An 18421-nucleotide genomic window follows, 5' to 3' on the forward strand; every position below is an offset into this window, starting at 1 on the left:
GTTCAAAACAAACCCAGAAGACTTCTGTTGTTGTCCTTCATTTCTATCACATTTTGAGACAGCTGAACATGTGGTGACTTCGCCGGGGGAAACGGGAAGCGCTCACTATCCCGACTATCCGCTGTTCCGACATGGTCGGCAGGTTAGTTACTTAGCGTCGGCAGGTTAGTTACTTAGCGTAAGGCAGGTTAGTTACTTAGCGTAAGGCAGGTTAGTTACTTAGCGTCGGCAGGTTAGTTACTGAGGTAAGGTTTACTGAGGTTAGGTTTAGGGTTGGGGGTAGAGTTAGGGTTATAGTTTTAGTGTCGGAATACCGGGGGAAACATGGTCACAACAATGCAGACTCTCACACCTCACGTGTACTGGGCTCAGCGGCACGGAGAGATCTTTCTGCGCGTTGAACTCTGCGATACAAAGGTAGGATGCGCTGGGAGTAGGACCAGGATGCTGCTGCCTGCTTGCCTTTATTATGCTTAGCAAAAAAGATCAGATCTACAAGCTAACAAACCCCTGGGATGAGACGCGTTGTTAGCATGTAAATCTGTTCTTTTTCACAAGCGATACCACTGTGCTTTTCTTAATTGTAGTGTGCTACAAGAAAGACTGATTCAGCATCAGATAGATCCTGGTAAAAGGCAAAAGTCATGCTGCTAGCCTAGTGCTATGGAAATAGGTGTATATATTTATAGAGATATTGATACATTTATATAGATTAATCCTACAGTTAACACTTGTTCAATTACAATATTGCATAGAATATTGATTTTCTCTGTTTCCACTCAGTTTCAATGACTCCTTCAGCCTCATCCGACATATGTTGTGCAAATGCTCCATAAAAAATGCATGGCTTGCCAACCATGGTAGTGTTGTATCATGTTTAGCTCTGCATAATTAGTGACAGAAATTAGTAGTGTATAGTCTATTCTCCTGCTGGACATTGTTCTGAGTGGAAAATGGTCTTTACACTTATACTGTATAACATGAGTTCCTTATAAAGGCCCATTCCCACTGGGCCAGATAACAGATATCTGGAGATATTTCTCCAGATATTTTTCCATGCAAAGTGGATGGTAGATACAGATTAAAAAAAAGTCTACCACAGATATTTGCCACAGATACTTTTATCTGTGGCAAATATTTTTTTTATCTGTATCTACCATCCACTTTACATGGAAAAATATCTGGAGAAATATCTCCAGATATCTGTTATCTGGCCCAGTGGGAATGGGCCTTAAGAGTTTGGTAAATGTTTCTCAGTGTTTACTTGTGACGTGATGACTGTTTGATATATTCCAGGATCTTGACATCAGCCTGAAAGACAACACTATTCAGTTCAAAGGTTGGTATTGAATTTCATGGTATAATCATTTTGTTCTGAGAAAGATGCCAATTCAACAGGAATTTTAAGTAGCTGCTAAGTGCTAAATACTTAAGCTGAAAGTGGCACGTGGCACACTATGCATTAGGCAGCCATTATATAGTATATTGATGATGAGTATTGATTTTGTTTCTCAGCACAGGGCCATGGAGCTAAAGGAGACAATGAATATGAATTCAGTTTGGACTTCCTGGAGCCAGTATGGCCTGAGGTATTTCTTTTTGATTTAGGTGGCATTATTAATTTTGTATATAGACCGATTTCTCAGAGGGGCAACCATAACTGAGGTGTCAAGCGACACCTGTGTGTGTGTGTGTGTGTGTGTGTGTGTGTGTGTGTGTGTGTGTGTGTGTGTGTGTGTGTGTGTGTGTGTGTGTGTGTGTGTGTGTGTGTGTGTGTGTGTGTGTGTGCGGCTGTGCGCAGACACCGCAGCTACATGGCAGCGCTCTAGAAAAAGGCCTATTGGAGGAGGTTTGCAACCTTTTCTAGGCATACCTAGCACATGTGTGCATGCATGTGTGTAGAAAGATAGGGCTTCATTAATCCTGTGGCCTGTGGGGGGAATTCAGTTGTTCATCTTCATATAATTGGTCCTCACTAATGTTCATGATAAAATACTAGCACACATTCTTTTCTCCGTGGTCTGTGTCTCATAGGAGGGCTGTGAGCAGTTCGGAAACCATTGATGGGGAATCTAAGCTAATAGAAACTGCAGGCTTTCTATTCCTGAAAAGCTACCATGCTATAATCAAAGCCATTGTTCTCGCGATAATAATCTAAATATATTTAAAAATATATTCTTTGTGCTATTTTATCATGAAGAGTAATGAGGGTCAGTTATATGAAGATACAGTATATTGAAAAGTGGTGACTGGTGAAGTTGTTAGGCCTAACCTATAGAATAGGGCTAAATCAGAAATTAGCCTACAAAACAAATATGTTGCTACATACTGTACATGTACTGTAAGCCCCTCCCAAACAGCAACATGTGTTCCCGGCCTGAATGGGTTAACAAAAAACTGTGACTGTGTTATTACAGTATCCCGCCACAACCTTAGGTAAATACTAGAGCAAAATACACACCCTGCATCGGTATCGTTTTGATATCACAGACAACCCTGATATCGTTACAATGTCAACAGTGTAATCAGTCCAATAAATGTGCCCTACAGACAGTGTACTGTGCATCAGGACATTTCATGAGCACAGTGTCTAGGGCTGTCACAATTTTTACATTTTACATGACGATTAATTGCCATTAAAATAATTGCGATTAACAATTTAATTGTGTTTTTGTCGTTGACAATTACATTTTTGTTTGGCTTGTAGGCTTTGAAGTTGCACAAGGCAGATATGACACATGACCTAAATTTACAAAGACATATTTGACAACTTTATACTTTAGAAAGAACATTGATGGTGGAAATAGCTGACCTACAAGCTCACAACACATCACATCGCAACGCGTTGTGAGCTTGGAGATCTGCTATTTACACCATTTTTTTTAAATATATGAACATCTTTCAACATGAAAACGATTATGACAAAATAATTGTGATTATGTCAAATGATTGCGAATTGTGACAGGTCTAACAGTGTCTCTTCAAAATATATGAAGGTTGCTCCTGCCTTTTATGCCTGATTCATACTTGGTTGCATGCCAAATTGCACACCAAAAATAGCCTATCCACAAGCTCACAACTACGCAATTCGTGTTTGTGAGCTTGAAGATCTGCTATTTTTGGTGCAGGACACCAGCAGCACGCAGCTGAGTCTAAAACATGCTGTAACAGGTCACAACACCATTGTGTGCATGTGTCCATCGTGGTGTGCCTCAGGTTAGCCACAAGTCCACAGAGCGTCAGGTGAACATCAAGATAAAGAAGCAGGATGAGCGCTGGTGGCATCGGCTCACGCTGCAGGAGAGGAAGCCACTGTTTCTGGCCCCAGACTTTGACCGCTGGCTGGACGAGTCTGACGCCGAGATGGAGCTCCGGGGCAAGGTACAAGTATACTGTAGATGAAACTCTGGGTCAGGAAGATGGAAGGCATGTCCTGGGTCGTGTAGAAGCTTCTCTAACCTCTAAAATCTAAAAGAATAATTGTAAGTGGAATGCAGAGTGATTGTTAAATGACACGGGATTTCCTTTTCAGGAGGAGACGATAAGCAACATACACGTGGAATCAAGAATCCGTAAAGACCGTAAGTAGAACTCGGGCTCTGTGGGCGAGAACACTGGAAGATCTCTCGGATGAATGTTTATGATTGGAGCACTAAGCCTATTAGTAATGTTCTGTGTTCTTCACATTTTTTGCATTAATGTTAGGACAATAGTTTGATCTATTTTCTGTATTTGTTTCCTCAGCCTACCTTGGTTTGAAGAAAGGATATTTATTCATGTACAACCTGGTGCAGTTCCTTGGGTTTTCATGGGTCTTTGTCAACATGACAGTTCGTCTTTTCGTATTGGGCCAAGGTGAGTGAAAACCAAGGTGTTTTGGTCAATACTGTCGCAGGCCTATGTTTGATCACATCAGATCAACGTAATTGTCTCTTCAGGGATTTTCTGATGATGCAGTTCAAGAAAGACAGAACATACTTAAAATGGTGATGCACAATAATAACAAAATAAATAATTTAAAAACAAATACAATACAGATTAATACAAAATGTGTATCAAGAGGCTTTTTAATGAGAGTTGTTATTTTTAGACCTTCAAGCAGTGTGTTCTGATGCAGAATCTCAGATCCAATTATGTTGAGCTTATTCCAGCCATTATCATTGCTACAGGCAAAGGCAAAAAAAACATGGAGAAATTGGTGTTTTCTGTAGAACACTGCACATTCTGCACAATACAAAACAAATCCAAGTGCAAGTGGTGGGCAATTATTGTTGTCTATTTGCGCACCACTTGCTGTGTTCACATTATTGGTGACAAAAGCTACAGATATGCAGTTTGTAAATGCAATTTTTTTCAGTTTTCTTTCCCTGTTTTGCCTTTCTATTTTTTTATGGAGAATGGCGTGTATCTTTGCAGAAAACCCCAAATGGCAAGAAACCACTCCTTTCCCTTTGAAAAGCAGAATCCACCTTCATGGATAGATTTAAACTTCAAAGTCAGAGAAGGTCATAAAAATAGCAAAAAATGCTGATCTACAAGCTGAATGTTCTGCCAATCCACTGGAAATCTACTGTCTTGTCAATGGCAGGACGTGTGAAGTTTTGAAATGGCACATCTGTAACAAGCTGTTAGAAGCCACACTGCATAAATGAAAAGGGTAGGGTTAAATAGTACTGGGAATGACGAGAGGGGAGTTTTTCTCCCCTTTTACGGAACAGAGCAGGACTTGTGGGGAGAGAGAAGGTGAGTGGAAATGGTGAAAGAAAAACATGATTGATTGACGCGTCACTGCGTCATCGGAATGCTAAAACAAATGTTTGTAGCGTGTCACACAGCGACAAGTGTCGGGCGTCAGTTTGCAGCTTCGTGTAGCTGGCTTCCATTGAAAATGATTTGTATCCTGTTAGTTTGAGTGCAGCATCTCACCCCCTCCCCTATTGTTTCTTCTTTCCTCCGTAGACTCATTCTATGACACATTCCATACCACTGCTGACGTGATGTACTTCTGTCAGATGATGGCTATCATCGAAGTCATTAACCCCTTGTTGGGTCTGGTTAAGACAGGATTCTTTCCAGCTATGATACAGGTAATTCATTACAACTGGGCATTATTCTGCCCAAAGCTGCCATGAAGTTGTCATGGTAAAAGGAGGATGTCTATCGTATCTGTCTTGATGTGTGGGAATGGGAGGTCCCACACAGCTAAATCCTGAGTGGTCATTTCACTCTTGAGAGTGTACGAATGTAAATTTTTGCACTCGTAGTTACTGTTACTGTTGGCAAGCCCATTATTATTATTATTTTTTTACCGGAATTGCTTGTAGAATAGAATTTGAGTTGCGTGTGGGTGAACAGTTAGTATGTTCATGCGTCCATATTGCTTTCCAAGTAACTATTTCTCTGCTCACTTCATATTCTGTTTTGGTACATTATCAGTAAATCAGCAGCAGTACATTATTTAAACATACTGTATTATGCTCTTATGCCTATTTTTTATATTGGATAAGATATGAACGAAAACATTCTCAACTGACCAGAAAATTCATTAAAAAAAAGAGGAGCAATAACGGGAAACATGACCAGAATCTAAGAACGGGTTTGTTCTTATCATACGGTTTTGTGTTCTTTAGTTCAGTTGCAGTATTTTGTTCAGTTTAGTGAAGATTAAAAGAACAATCTCAACCCACCCTCAGAGATGGCAGTTTAGACAAGGAGCAAATGACTTAGCATGTAGTGCAGGGGTACAGTAAACCCCACCACTGTGGTGACTGGGAGACTGGACTTTGAATCCTCTGTGGTGCTTTGCTGGCCACCCATACCATACCAGCACAACTGGTCATGTTTGCTGGAAGGAAGCTGGGCAGGGAGGGCATTTGTTGTTGCGCTGGCGACCCCTACAGGTTGGTCAGGGTTCCTATCAGCAGGGGTGTTGCAGTTTACAGCAGTGGTTCTCAAACCTTTTCATGTCAAGGACCCCTCAAATTGACACGTATTTTAAAATATATGCCAGGGACCCTCATAAGAGATGATTTTTACAGCTCTAGCGGTGATTCCCAACCATTTTAATTTCAAGGACCCAACAGTTTGACATTCATTTTAGGCTACGGACCCCCATTTAATGGTATTTCTATCTCTGAGACCCCAATCCATATTGTAAAATCAATGTTAATTTAACTCAGAGAGTGTACAAATGGAACCATGGACTGAGTTACATACCCATGAGGGTCCATTTGGTTCCTAACTATCATTTAGCTGGGGACCCCCCGGAACTCCCTCAAGGACCCCTGGGGGTCCCCGGACCCCACTTTGAGAACCAATGACAGTACATCCTCCAGGTGAAGCTCCTCAATGGAACACAAGCTGCATTCCATTATGCATTCCTTGTGTACTGGACCAGGCATGTGGTTTCAATACCATCCCTATAGGACCAACCAGTCCAAAGACCAACCAGTAGATGTCAGCAGTGACAAGAAAATAAGCAAATGGGAAAAATTGGCTAAAACAATTGCTTGTGGTTCTCTGACCATTTTATTGAAAGCGGGGGAATACAAGAACGCTCGCCCAAAACACGTTCGCCCCGGTTCAAATCCGGCGTCCTCTGAGTGGTCTCCACCAGGTATTCCTAAATGTAAGCTCAGTAAAACTATGGCTAAGCCTAACCTTATTCCTAGACGTAACCTCAGTAAAACAGTGCCAAAACCTAACCATATTCCTAAACTTTCAGTAAAACAGTGCCAAAACCTAACCATATTCCTAAACTTAACCTCAGTAAAACAGTGCCTAACCCTAAACCTATTCCTGACATTATCCTCAGTAAAACAAATACAAGAACTGCTGGCGTGGGCGAGCGGTCCACGGAAAAATAAATGGGGGTGAGCATTCTGGTTGAGTGCAGTGGTAAGAAGAACACAGAAAACGAATGCTAGGTTTCATGTGGTTAAATACCTAGTTTCATTTTTCATGAATTAAGTTTTATTTAATTTAATTTAACTGAATTCAACACCAAGCCGACAAAGAGGTGTGGAATCCTATCGATTATTCCTTCAGCAGAGCACTGGTTGTCTGTTATGAGCTGCTGTTGTACACTCTAGGAGGCAATGAGCTACAGAAGTATGAGAAGTTCTGTGGATCTTCCTTGGAAAGAAGTTGAGGGTCCAGGCAGGCTTCCAACGATGTCCAAAAAGCATTATTGACAGGCAGAGTTGAGAAGTTTACAGCATTCTGAGGCTCCAGGCCCTCAGTCCCACCCCACCAGATCCACACCACAGCATCCCACCAGCTCTCCACCACCCCAGGTTCCTCTCCCCACTCGCACCCCCAGGTCCCACTAGCACACCAGAAGCTCTCTCCAGCATATCCATTTATACATTATAGGAGACCTCCCCTCTTCTCCTGTGGATGATGCTCAACCCCCTGGCCGTCTGCTACCATTGGTCAATGAGGGACCCTAAAACCCTTAGTGCATGCCCCCCTGCCCTCAGCTGTTTGAGATTAGCTCAAATGGAAAGTTCAGCTGGTACTGTAAGAAATAACTATTGTCTAGATTGAAGTCCTATATATTATATGGTTCTAGCACAAGTAATGTTACAGTTATGTCATCATGTTAATCCACAGAGTTAAGATTAATGCTAGAAAGAATACCCCTTAAAGGAAACCTTTGGGTAACTGTATGTCAGGCTTGATCAGCCTGTCATCTGATCCACCCATCAGGGGGTCTCTTTTGAGTGCCACAGGACATGGCAGATGAGAGAGACATGATCCCAGATAGTGATTGCCATATCATTACCTCTAGCTGTATCAATGATCTTATTAACTCCACATTTCACAAACTGTTCTCTGCAGTTATATTAATAAATGTTAATCCAATATAAACACATGTATGATGGTTTAGGCTGATTTAGACCTGTAATGTTAAGAACTAAATAACATGTAAATGAGAAGGCTATTGAGTGCCAGTCATTATGTTAGCTTTCCCCGGGAACCAGTCCCATCTCCTGGTCCCGTCTCTTTGCGGTCATCTGCTATCAAACCAGAAGAATGTGTATATGAATGAGTCATTGTTTTGGTTTGGTCTAAGTTAAGATCAAAGACAATAGACAGATGGCTGCTAGCCTGCTACCCTTAAGAGGTCTTAAGATCCCAATTGCCCCAAACGTGAGTCTTTAATGGCTCACTGTTGTTGATTGTAATCAACAGATGACCATAGGGTCAGCACTCCCTGTCCTCAGCAAACACTGCTTCGACTAATAAACCCAGCAGGTAGTAGCCTCTGACTGTCTCGGGACAGTCAAAGACAACAAAGCCCCTATGGTCTAAAGTAAGATAAGAGACAGCTGGCTCTTATATGGCTTGGTAGCACAAACTTTAACCTTTCGTACTCAACTGTGTGAGCCTGTTCTGTATATAATATTCCAAATATGATATGCTGTAGGCCCGATACCACAGAGGCCCACGTCAACTGCAAGGACCTCACATATCGACTGCTCGTTGTAACTTTCTCTGCATTCTAATTGTCTACTAGAAGCTATTGACCAAACCACAAAACTGATCTCTCAACAAGGTCTGTTAATTTTATTTAACATATTTTATTATGTGTCTTTTGGTATTGTGCTATAGGTGGCAGGAAGGAATGTCATTCTGTTTGTCATCTTTGGCAGCCTTGAGCAGATGCAGACCAAGCCGGTGGTGTTCTTTGTGTTCTACCTGTGGAGCACCATTGAGATCTTTAGGTAATGATGATGATAATAATAATAATAATATCCATAAATGCTGTCATGCATTAGAAATGATTTTGCACATTCAGCTGCCTCAGCTCACCTGTGGAGTACAGATTTGCAGAGAGTGACTGACAGAAAAACACTGCTCAACTATAAACAAACATTCATATATTCAGAACCACTGTGTTTTAGATTTCCCTCTGTATCTGACTCATCTGTATCTGTATTAAATGAAATTGCAGAAGAACCTATTATGTAATGATTGATTGATTGAATATTTTATTTGACAAAAAAATAGAGAACAGTATAGTCAATACAATAAAAAATTAGTACAGTACAAGTACAGTTAAACACCCTGCCTAAATGGAACATCCCAAACAAGTCATTTTACGGTTGTTTACGTCAGAGGTCCTTGGTATTCAACAAATAATAATGATAATTTAATATCTTCCGTTGGTTTAATTGGGAGAGTGTAAAAATGCAACCCTTATGATTAAATATTTACACTCTCAGAGCTAAATGAACACAGAAGATTTTGCTCTGCGTAGACACATGATCATAACGAATTGTCTTTTTAAAAGTTATATTATTAGGAAATATCAAACCTGAGTCCTTAACTCTGTTGATCTGTTTGTGTGACAAACAGGCTGCAGAGCCTATGTTATCTCCTTCCTTTTCCTCCTCAGGTATCCATTTTACATGCTGGCCTGCATTGACACTGAGTGGAAGCTATTAACTTGGCTGAGATACACTCTCTGGATCCCACTGTACCCACTGGGGGTAATAGCAGAAGGTGAGCTATTGTATGGTCGATTAGCTGTTGCAGGTTAAAACTACTACATTACCCTCGGGCGTTGTCTGTCTGTCTGTCTGTCTGTCTGTCTGTCTGTCTGTCTGTCTGTCTGTTTGTTTGCTTTTCAGGAATTTAGATTCATATTATTTGTGTTGTCCCTTTCTTGTTGGCCATTCATGTTGTCTTGAAGAGGTATTGGTGAAGAATTCCTAATTACATATAGTTTGGAATGTTGTCAGGTGAATAAAAGAACAACTTTTACACATGTTTTGTATTGTGAAAAAATATAGCAGGTCATAAAGGCCAATTATGCTATCATTATAAGTATTACTAGAAACAAACTTTCCCATAACAGATGCTGGTCTGTCTAACTGATGTTGCTTTGCTAGACTTTTGGAATCCTAAATGTATTCATCTTCAACTATATGGTAGTTCCGCGTCCTTAGTTAGGAGCTACCGTATAGTTTAAATATGTTTACCTTCTTAGTTGGTAACCATTACATAGTTGTAATTGTAGTTGTAATTACATGGGAGGGTCTATGTTCTTTACTGTTTTTTTTTTTACTGCTTTATATGTGTCATGACAGTGATGGCGAAAGGAACTTTTTGTAATGTTTCACAAATATTATCAAAATACAGCCTGCCTCTCATGGCGTATCTTCAAGGGGTACTAATACCAGCAAGTGTATTATTGCAGTTAGTTTAGTATTTATTGGTATATTTAATAGACCGATGGGATTCATGTGGGGATGGGACGATTTGAAATGTCATGTCACGATTATTGTGACCAAAAAGAAATGCGATTTACGATATTATCACGATACTCAAACTATCCCCAACATACATTATCCTGGGCGTAATGTTTGCCAAGCTCACAATGCGTCTCGATGCTTGTAGATCGGCATTTTTTTGCCAAAGGGATTTGGTAGAGAGTGAAAAAAAAGACTGTATCAAGTTTGTTATTTCCAGGTCCGCTTTACCAATTATAGAGGGTTTAAGTGGTACAGGATATGCAGCTCGACAAATAAAAGGTGAATTGATTCCAGTGCATGACGGAGGACGATTTCACGATAAATTTAAATCTCTCATCAGCGGTGGCTTTAATCCAGTCCCTGCCCATCTTTGATGAGACGCGCCTCTACAGCCTCCCCCTGCCTGAGGTCCTGGGCCAGTCACTGAGCTTCTCCTACAGCCTGCAGATCTACCTGGTCCTCATGTTTCTGGGTGAGATAGCAATACTCGCATACCATTGCATACTTACTCTTCTCTCTCCCATACATACAAATACATGTCATTTGGGGGGTTCTTGACATTGACAACGTTTTGAGCACAGCTGACATAGAAACATGCCTTTTTCAAAAACAATACATTTACCCCCATTCGTTCCGGATGGGGACCCGTTTCGAAACGGGTCCCCATCCGGAATCAATGGGGGTAAATTTACTCGAATCAAATTGTTGTTTTAGGAATGTGACAAAAACCAAAAAATATTATTGAACTCTACTCTCCATGGCATGAGTAATCAATAGAAAAAAAGTCATTTTGGGGTGAACTACTCCTTTAACCCTAACCTCAGTAAAACTATGCCTAAACCTAACCCTAACCTCAGTAACCGTGACGCGGGTGATTATCTAACCTGCTAACACGGGTGATTATCTAACCCATTTAATTATTTGGACGCGCCTGATTCCAATAGCTCTAATCTGTATTAATGTGATTTCTATGGGGTCCATAGGATAGCCTTGTGTAATGGTCACCGTTTGACAGGTGAGGTAACACCACTGTCATGCAAACATGGACAGTCTAGGGCAGGCGAAATGGCTCTTCAACTGCGGTGAATGGGCCAGACAGGATAGGTGAAAAGACTCTCCTCCACGGCGAAAGTGTAATGCGAAAGGACCAAATGCATGTAGGCAAAGAAATCATAGGCAAATGTGCCTGACACCTTCTGTCTTTCACACTCTCTGTGAGTCTGTGTACTATGTGTCAAGTACAGAATGCCTTCTAATAATATTAAAATAAAATGTCTCTAAGCATGGGTTGGAACTGTAGGGTTGTAAGACTTGCAAGAACGCCAATTAGATTAGGGTACTCCTTATAGTCACAGAATCTCTTGTTTGTGAGCTTAGAGACAAAATAAATTAAGCCAAATAATCGAAGTCACGCTGAGAGGAACACGATTGTAAAAGAAATCAGACTTACGTTTTCTTCCTTTCTTTTGCAGGCCTCTTCATCAACTTCCGACACCTCTACAAGCAGAGGAGGAGACGCTTCCGCTCGAGGAAGAGGAAAGCCAACTAAAGAATAAAGCTACTCATGCAGCGTAAAACACCTCTCCCTACCTAACCTTTATATCATCCTTTCTTTCTCTGGTCACTGCTGGATGCCTTCACTCCTCTCCATACACTTGCACACAGACCACACACTGGAGTAGCTGTCAACATATTATTTTCAGCTGGTTTGGTTGATAATTAATTCAGGACCTCTTATGTTTTAAATAACCCGTTATTGCTGTATTGAAGTCGTTTTTCATCCCTGACCCTTTGGGGGATACATCTTGCAGCTCTTGGGGTCCCCAGCTACTTATTGAGAACCACTGCTCTAAGTATCCACCAACACATATCGGTGTATTCAATAGTCATACCTGGGATTTATATAGCGCTTTTCTAAGCTATACATGTGTGTGTGTGTGTGTGTGTATGGGGACCAGGGGGAGAGACATAGTATATGCTTCAATCCAAGGTAAATTGCTGTAATTGCTATGATGACTGTTTAACCCATTCAGGCCGGGAACACATTTTAGTGTATGGGAGGGGCTTACAGTACATGTACAGTATGTAGCAACATATTTGTTTTTGTAGGCTAATTTCTGAATGGGTTAATAATGTCATTTTTGCTCAAGCTTTTCAAACTAAAGTGCACATTTGCAAACTTAAGGCTTCAACCAAATGTTTCACCAGACTGCAAATGTTCACCAAACCGCATACAGTGTTGTGGCTTAAAATCCTCCAGTTTTTAATTTACCGTATGCTCCTTGTGAGGGCCAGAGTTTTACATTAAACTTCCTTCATGCCTCACATCTCCACTCTGCACTCTAAGCATAAAATGACAAAAAGAATTGGGTTAAGGATAAAAATCTACAGAGATGTCTTCACCTCATACTGTAATTGTCCTCGCTGCTTGTTCTTATAAGTGGTGAGTCAAAAAGACTTGATCATAGAATAAAAATACAACAGAGGCCCTCACACTTTTTTTTTTAATTTAGAGTGCTTCTTTAGTATTTTTCTTCTATGATGATGGAAATTGTACTCAGCAATATTATGGCACCTGGTTGATTCTCATAAAGGCGTTAAAGATGGACAGTGAAAATCAACATAGTTTTGAGGTGGTTTCACATTCCTTCACCTTCAACTAGATGTGGGGGACATTATGAGGGGGGCAGGGAGGTGTGATTCTGCAAGGCACATACGATTTTGGATAACGCACGTCTCGATTGGCTGGCTGTTTCCTGTTGCCGTCAAACACAGCTAGTGTGTTATTTAGGCTGTAATACTTGCTGGCTATAATACTCGGAGATGAATACTTGGAGATCGAGGGTCGGCCCGACTCCCGTTTGTCAAAATGAAAATACACTTGGCTGCAGGGCCGGATCTAGCCTTTAGCACTAGGTGGGGCAGGAAGAAATAATAGGGGTGTCACCTCCAGCCCATGCCACGAAGCGGCGTGGGCGGGGAAAAAAATGGGGGGACAAACCACCTAAAACAACCGAAATGCATAGAAAACTAAGCATTTTGGCACACTTATACCTATAACACACAGTACAAACAACATGTCTTATCAGTGTATCTATCCATCTACCTAGTTGCAGCATAACATTTCAAATAGTTTAATATTTTTGAAATTTTAGATTTTTGCATGCCATCATGTTAGGTGGGGCAGACAGGGCATTTAGGGGGGCATTGCCCCCCCTTGCCTATGGCTAGATCCGGCCCTGCTTGGCTGTACTAGTTTATGAATACTTGGAGACAGCCGGGCCAACCGTCTTGTGCATCCATTTGTCAAACTGACTGTTGTTAATTTCGCCATATGTTGGGAGTTAATAATTGCTTCTCTGCTGACGCACGAGCCATGAGGATTTTAAAATACAAGATTCTACTTCGTACTTTGTATAGCCAGCAAGTATTACAGCCTACACAAACACGTGTTTGACAGCAACAGGAAACAGCCAGCCAATCGAGGCGGTTGGGGGGTGTGGTTTGGATTACAGCGGCTCTCCGGGGGCGTGGTTATCCAAAATCTTACGTGCCTTGCAGAATCACGCAGCAGGGAGCATTAGATAGGGGTCATATATATTTCAGACTTGCTTCTGGAAGAACCAGACCATGTTATTGCACCACTTCCCATCTAAAGGATCACAGGACCCCACCTGCCAATAGGAATAGTTTTAATCAAGTAAAGTACTGTCATTTGACAGTATACATAGAGGAATAGATTCAACTTGCCAGGTAAATTAATTCTCAGGGACAAACAAGATGACATTTCAAGAACACTTCCCTTGTAAATACCCACTAAAACTAACTCCTTAGGTGTTAAAAATGTATGCAAATCCTGGGTGAAGGCTGCGTTTGTTTAGTTTAATTTCACTGTAAGATTATAGAAGAGACTCGAATACAGATAAAAATTCTGAAACTGAAAGAACTTGATTTCTTCCACTGAGCCCCTGGGAGCTTAACCAGTAAAGCAACAAGACAAAGTCAGATTATAGAATCAATAAGTATTGTAGAGCACTTATCAAAACAAAGTTACAAATCAAATAAAACTTAGAAATAAAAGTCTGTATAAAATGTACGGTGGGATAAAATATGAATGGAATAAAACTAAATGTTTAGTTATACTAAAAAGGCCCAACAGCATGTCCTGGTGAAAGTTGTCTTAAAAACCAGATGAACGAAATGACCTGTGGGGAAAATGGAATGCGTTGAAATTGCCCTGAACAGAAGATGAAAGGGTTTGTTTGACGAAAGTGAGTGCAACACTAATTGCATGCGTTTTAATGGAGTAAAGGTGAAAAGGCTAAGAAGACGTGTGTAGACTAACTGAAGGAGCCGTTTGATGATTCATTAGTCATACCAGAGCCATTCAAGGAGAGTTGTGTCATCTCCGTTCGCTTCATAGGGCCAGGTCTTCTACATACACATCTATTGGCGAATAGTGACAAAGCACTGAAACTATGTCTATTGGGAAAAGGTGACATTTAGAGTTACATGAATCACGTGACCGGTGCTGTTTCTGACCCTCGCATTGGCAGAACTCTCTAATACGAGGCTCTGGTCTATACATGAATCTTCACCGTCCAAATAATGTCAACTATAGTTGACAACTATTCCAGAAGCTGTGAAATTACAGGTTGACTCTCAAAACGTTCTGAAAGTGCAAATGTCTCCTTAGACAACTCATTGATAGCGTCCATTAGGGATGGGACGATATGAACATTTCATATCACGATTATTGTGACAAAAGAAATCGCGATTTACGATATTATCGCGATAATCCAAATCCATTATCCTGGGGCGGAACATTTGGCAAAGACATTTGATAGAGGGTGAAAAAAAAAGACGTACTATACGTATAATATAAGTACCTTTTACCAATTCTAGAGGGTTTAAATGGTACTGGATATGCAGCTTGGCAAATAAAAGGTGAATTGATCCCAGTGCATGACGGAGGACGATATCACGATATATTAAATCTTCACGATACGATTATCGTGACTATTTTTTATCGCGATTGACGGTAATATCGCTTATCGTCCCATCCCTAGCATCCATAAAAAAACTGTATTTGTGTGTTATATTTTCTCGGTTGCTTTCTGTGGGATCTTGAATCCACTATGGCTACTGGCTAGGGTCTTGCACCTTTATGTTCTCTGTTGATTCTAATATTCAAATTATACATGTATAAAAGACTCTACAAGCACATTGGCACGTTTTTCAAATGTTTTGCTGTTCTGGGGTCTGTAGCTTTAAGTCATTATTGGAGTAATGGTATTGAAAATTGATTACTGAGACAACTGTATACAGTAGGCTATACAGTAGCTCATGAAATTTGAAACTGAAGAGATGTGTGGTGTGTTTTTTTTTTATAAAGTATTGATTGACTGGTTGGGAATTGTGCAACTGACTCATAAGTACCTCACTTTGGTTACAATTTTGTTGACGTGTTCAATTTATTCAACTTTGACTCTGTTGGTACTTTCTTTTTACCATGTGTTCAATGATTACTTTTGTTAGTTTGTTTGTTGATGAAGGTTTTATTGCAACAAAGTATTTCAGCATGCCTTAGTAGTGTGTGTATATACTGTAATATATATATTATAGTTGTATGAACACACAGTATGTTTTACCCCATGTTTGACACCATTAATCCATTAGCATTAACCCAATAGCAGATCTACAAGCTCGCAGCACGGCCAAATACATATCATTTTGGGTGTCCTTGCCATGAAAAGGTTTGAGAACCACTGACATAGAAACATAGGTTTAGGATTTAGGAGACATTTATAGAATCGGGTCAAAAATATTCAAAGACTTATATCTGCTATTCTTTTATAGTTAAAGCATAAAATAATGGTTAAAGTAATAGTGCATTCCCAGCCTTAATGGGTTAACCCATTTAGACGGGCAACGCAAATCTGTGTCACTTTAGAGTTGAACCACTTTAACCATTATTTTATGCTTTTATCTATTGAAAAATAGCAGATCTACAAGCTTGCAGCGCGGCACCTTTCACTAGCTAAAGTATAAAATAATTCCAGGTCTAAATAGGTTTAAGAACAGAGTTGTAACAGATTTATGGGAGTTGTACTGTACATCTACAATAATTTTCAAGAGTCAAGAGTGTTATTTTTTTCCGTTGTCATCTTTTCAATGTGTTTTAATAAACATACCAAAATGTTTTTGTGTGTGAGACATTTCTTATTAGAAACAACAATGGATTCCACATTCATTGGCTGCAGTAAAGATAATTATAGGCTTTCCCGTGTTCTGTCTATCCCATGTGAAGCAGCCCCGCCTGCATGCTATTGGCTACTCATCAAAGCAATCATTGTTCAACGGCCGCTTCAGACGTAGGCTGGCTTTGTGTGAATGAAAATGCTGGAGGTATTGGCTCTCGCCCCTAATCCTCTTAACAAGACTCCAGGTATTATGCTGAGCCGTAACCCGTAACTACCAAAAAACTGGAGTCAGCATCTCTCGGTCCAAGTGCACAGCTGGAGGGACCTCCACGAGCACTGCATGCCTTCCAAAGCTCCTGCACACACAAGGTAAGACTTCATGTTGTTCGTCTAACAACACAGAGATAGGTTTGCGGTCTGGCTTTTTTTTTGGTGCACAATCACATTTGTATTATTATAATTGACTAATTTATTTCAAATGGGCTACATATACATAGGCTACACATTTTTTTGATATACAGATATTTTGCTGTTGCACGTTTCTATGGAAGTATGTCTTTGAGGACCAATAGCCTCTGATGTAGCCATAGTAACAGGTGGCTGCCTGTATCCCCATTATTATCCCCTCCCCTCCCCTCTCTCTCCATCCCTTCCAGTACTAAGCAGCAGCAGCAAGATAGCCCTTCTAATGTGACATTTGAACGAAGAGTAATTTTAAATGATTCTCTGTTTCCCATTTCCGCCATAGACTGAAGCTGGGGCGGTAGCCCTCCACCTGCCAGGTCTGCCTTCTTGCCACATGATGGTGCTGAAACTATCAAAGTGTCAAAATGCCATCTGACATAATTTCCATTGGGAGTAGAGACTGCTAGGAGAGCGAGCATGCATCGCCCTCAATGGAGGAGGCTGCAGCACCATCGAATCCTGTTCTTCGTCTCAAGCGTGGTGCTATGTTGCATCTACACACTGACCCTCAAGGCCAGGCTCTCGGAGCCCCGGGCAGGGGGGGCGCCCGGCCGCCCTTCCGGATCGTGGGAGGGCGACGACGTTCTGAAGGTAGACGTGCGGGAGTCAACCGGGCCAAACACAACAGAGACGGACGTCAGTTTACCTAAAAGCACCCAAGCTCCCATAGTAGTGATCGTCAACAGGACCGATATTCAACAGTGCATCTACGTGGAGCCCGAAACGCCGAGACCTCTCCCGACAGAACCGCCGACATCCACATCCACGATCCCCCCGCCGCATCCCACCGTCCACAGGAAGGCAGAGTACCCGGAGGACCTCTTCTCTGTGGAGCAGCGGCAACAGGGCTGGGTGGTCCTGCACGTGGTGGGCATGGTCTACATGTTCGTGGCGCTGGCCATCGTCTGCGACGAGTTCTTCGTGCCCTCCCTGGGGGTCATCACCCGCAAGCTGGAGATCTCCCACGACGTGGCCGGGGCCACCTTCATGGCGGCCGGGGGCTCCGCGCCCGAGCTCTTCACCTCGCTGATCGGCGTCTTCATCTCGCACAGCAACGTGGGCATCGGCACCATCGTGGGCTCGGCCGTCTTCAACATCCTGTTCGTCATCGGCATGTGCGCCATCTTCTCCCGGGAGGTGCTGCGCCTGACCTGGTGGCCGCTGTTCCGCGATGTCACCTTCTACGTCCTGGACCTGGTGATGCTCATCGTCTTCTTCCTGGACAACACCATCGTGTGGTGGGAGAGCGTGGCGCTAGTGCTGGGCTACGTCACCTACGTGTGCTTCATGAAGCACAACATTCAGATCGAGCAGGCCGTCAAGACGCGGCTCAACAGGCACATGAGCATCGTCAAGGTCTGGTCTGCGGACGAGCCGGAGAAGGTCAGTGATGCACGTGGACCATAGACTTAAAAAGGTAGACGCCTCCTCCGACTCTGGGGTGTTGGTAAAAGAGGACTGGCAAGTTTCCGGAATTCTGAAGGACACTTC

At 41.8% G+C, this 18421-nt stretch overlaps 2 protein-coding genes across 2 annotated transcripts in view; both read left to right on the top strand.

The window, feature by feature from the left end:
* The first annotated feature begins 296 nt into the window (after positions 1-296).
* Positions 297-16217, top strand: LOC308288327 (very-long-chain (3R)-3-hydroxyacyl-CoA dehydratase-like). The gene is made up of 11 exons (XM_080729736.1): positions 297-417; positions 1297-1339; positions 1516-1589; positions 3217-3381; positions 3533-3581; positions 3745-3855; positions 4960-5087; positions 8617-8729; positions 9404-9510; positions 10603-10734; positions 11735-16217. Exons 1-11 carry the CDS (start codon positions 325-327, stop codon positions 11809-11811), a joined length of 1092 nt encoding a protein of 363 aa, XP_080585862.1. The 5' UTR covers positions 297-324; the 3' UTR covers positions 11812-16217.
* Positions 16218-17347: 1130 nt separating this feature from the next.
* The window catches only part of LOC308288790 (sodium/potassium/calcium exchanger 1-like), a gene marked incomplete at both ends in the record, with an annotated part of 32770 nt that continues 31696 nt past the window's right edge, over positions 17348-18421 (top strand). Inside the window, one exon of the mRNA XM_080730260.1 lies at positions 17348-18313. Coding sequence (XP_080586386.1) covers positions 17348-18313 — 966 coding nt within the window. The remainder of the gene's footprint in view (positions 18314-18421) is intronic.

This window comes from Nannobrachium achirus, assembly GCF_963921795.1.
Source record: "Nannobrachium achirus genome assembly, chromosome: 7".
Taxonomy (NCBI): domain Eukaryota; kingdom Metazoa; phylum Chordata; class Actinopteri; order Myctophiformes; family Myctophidae; genus Nannobrachium; species Nannobrachium achirus.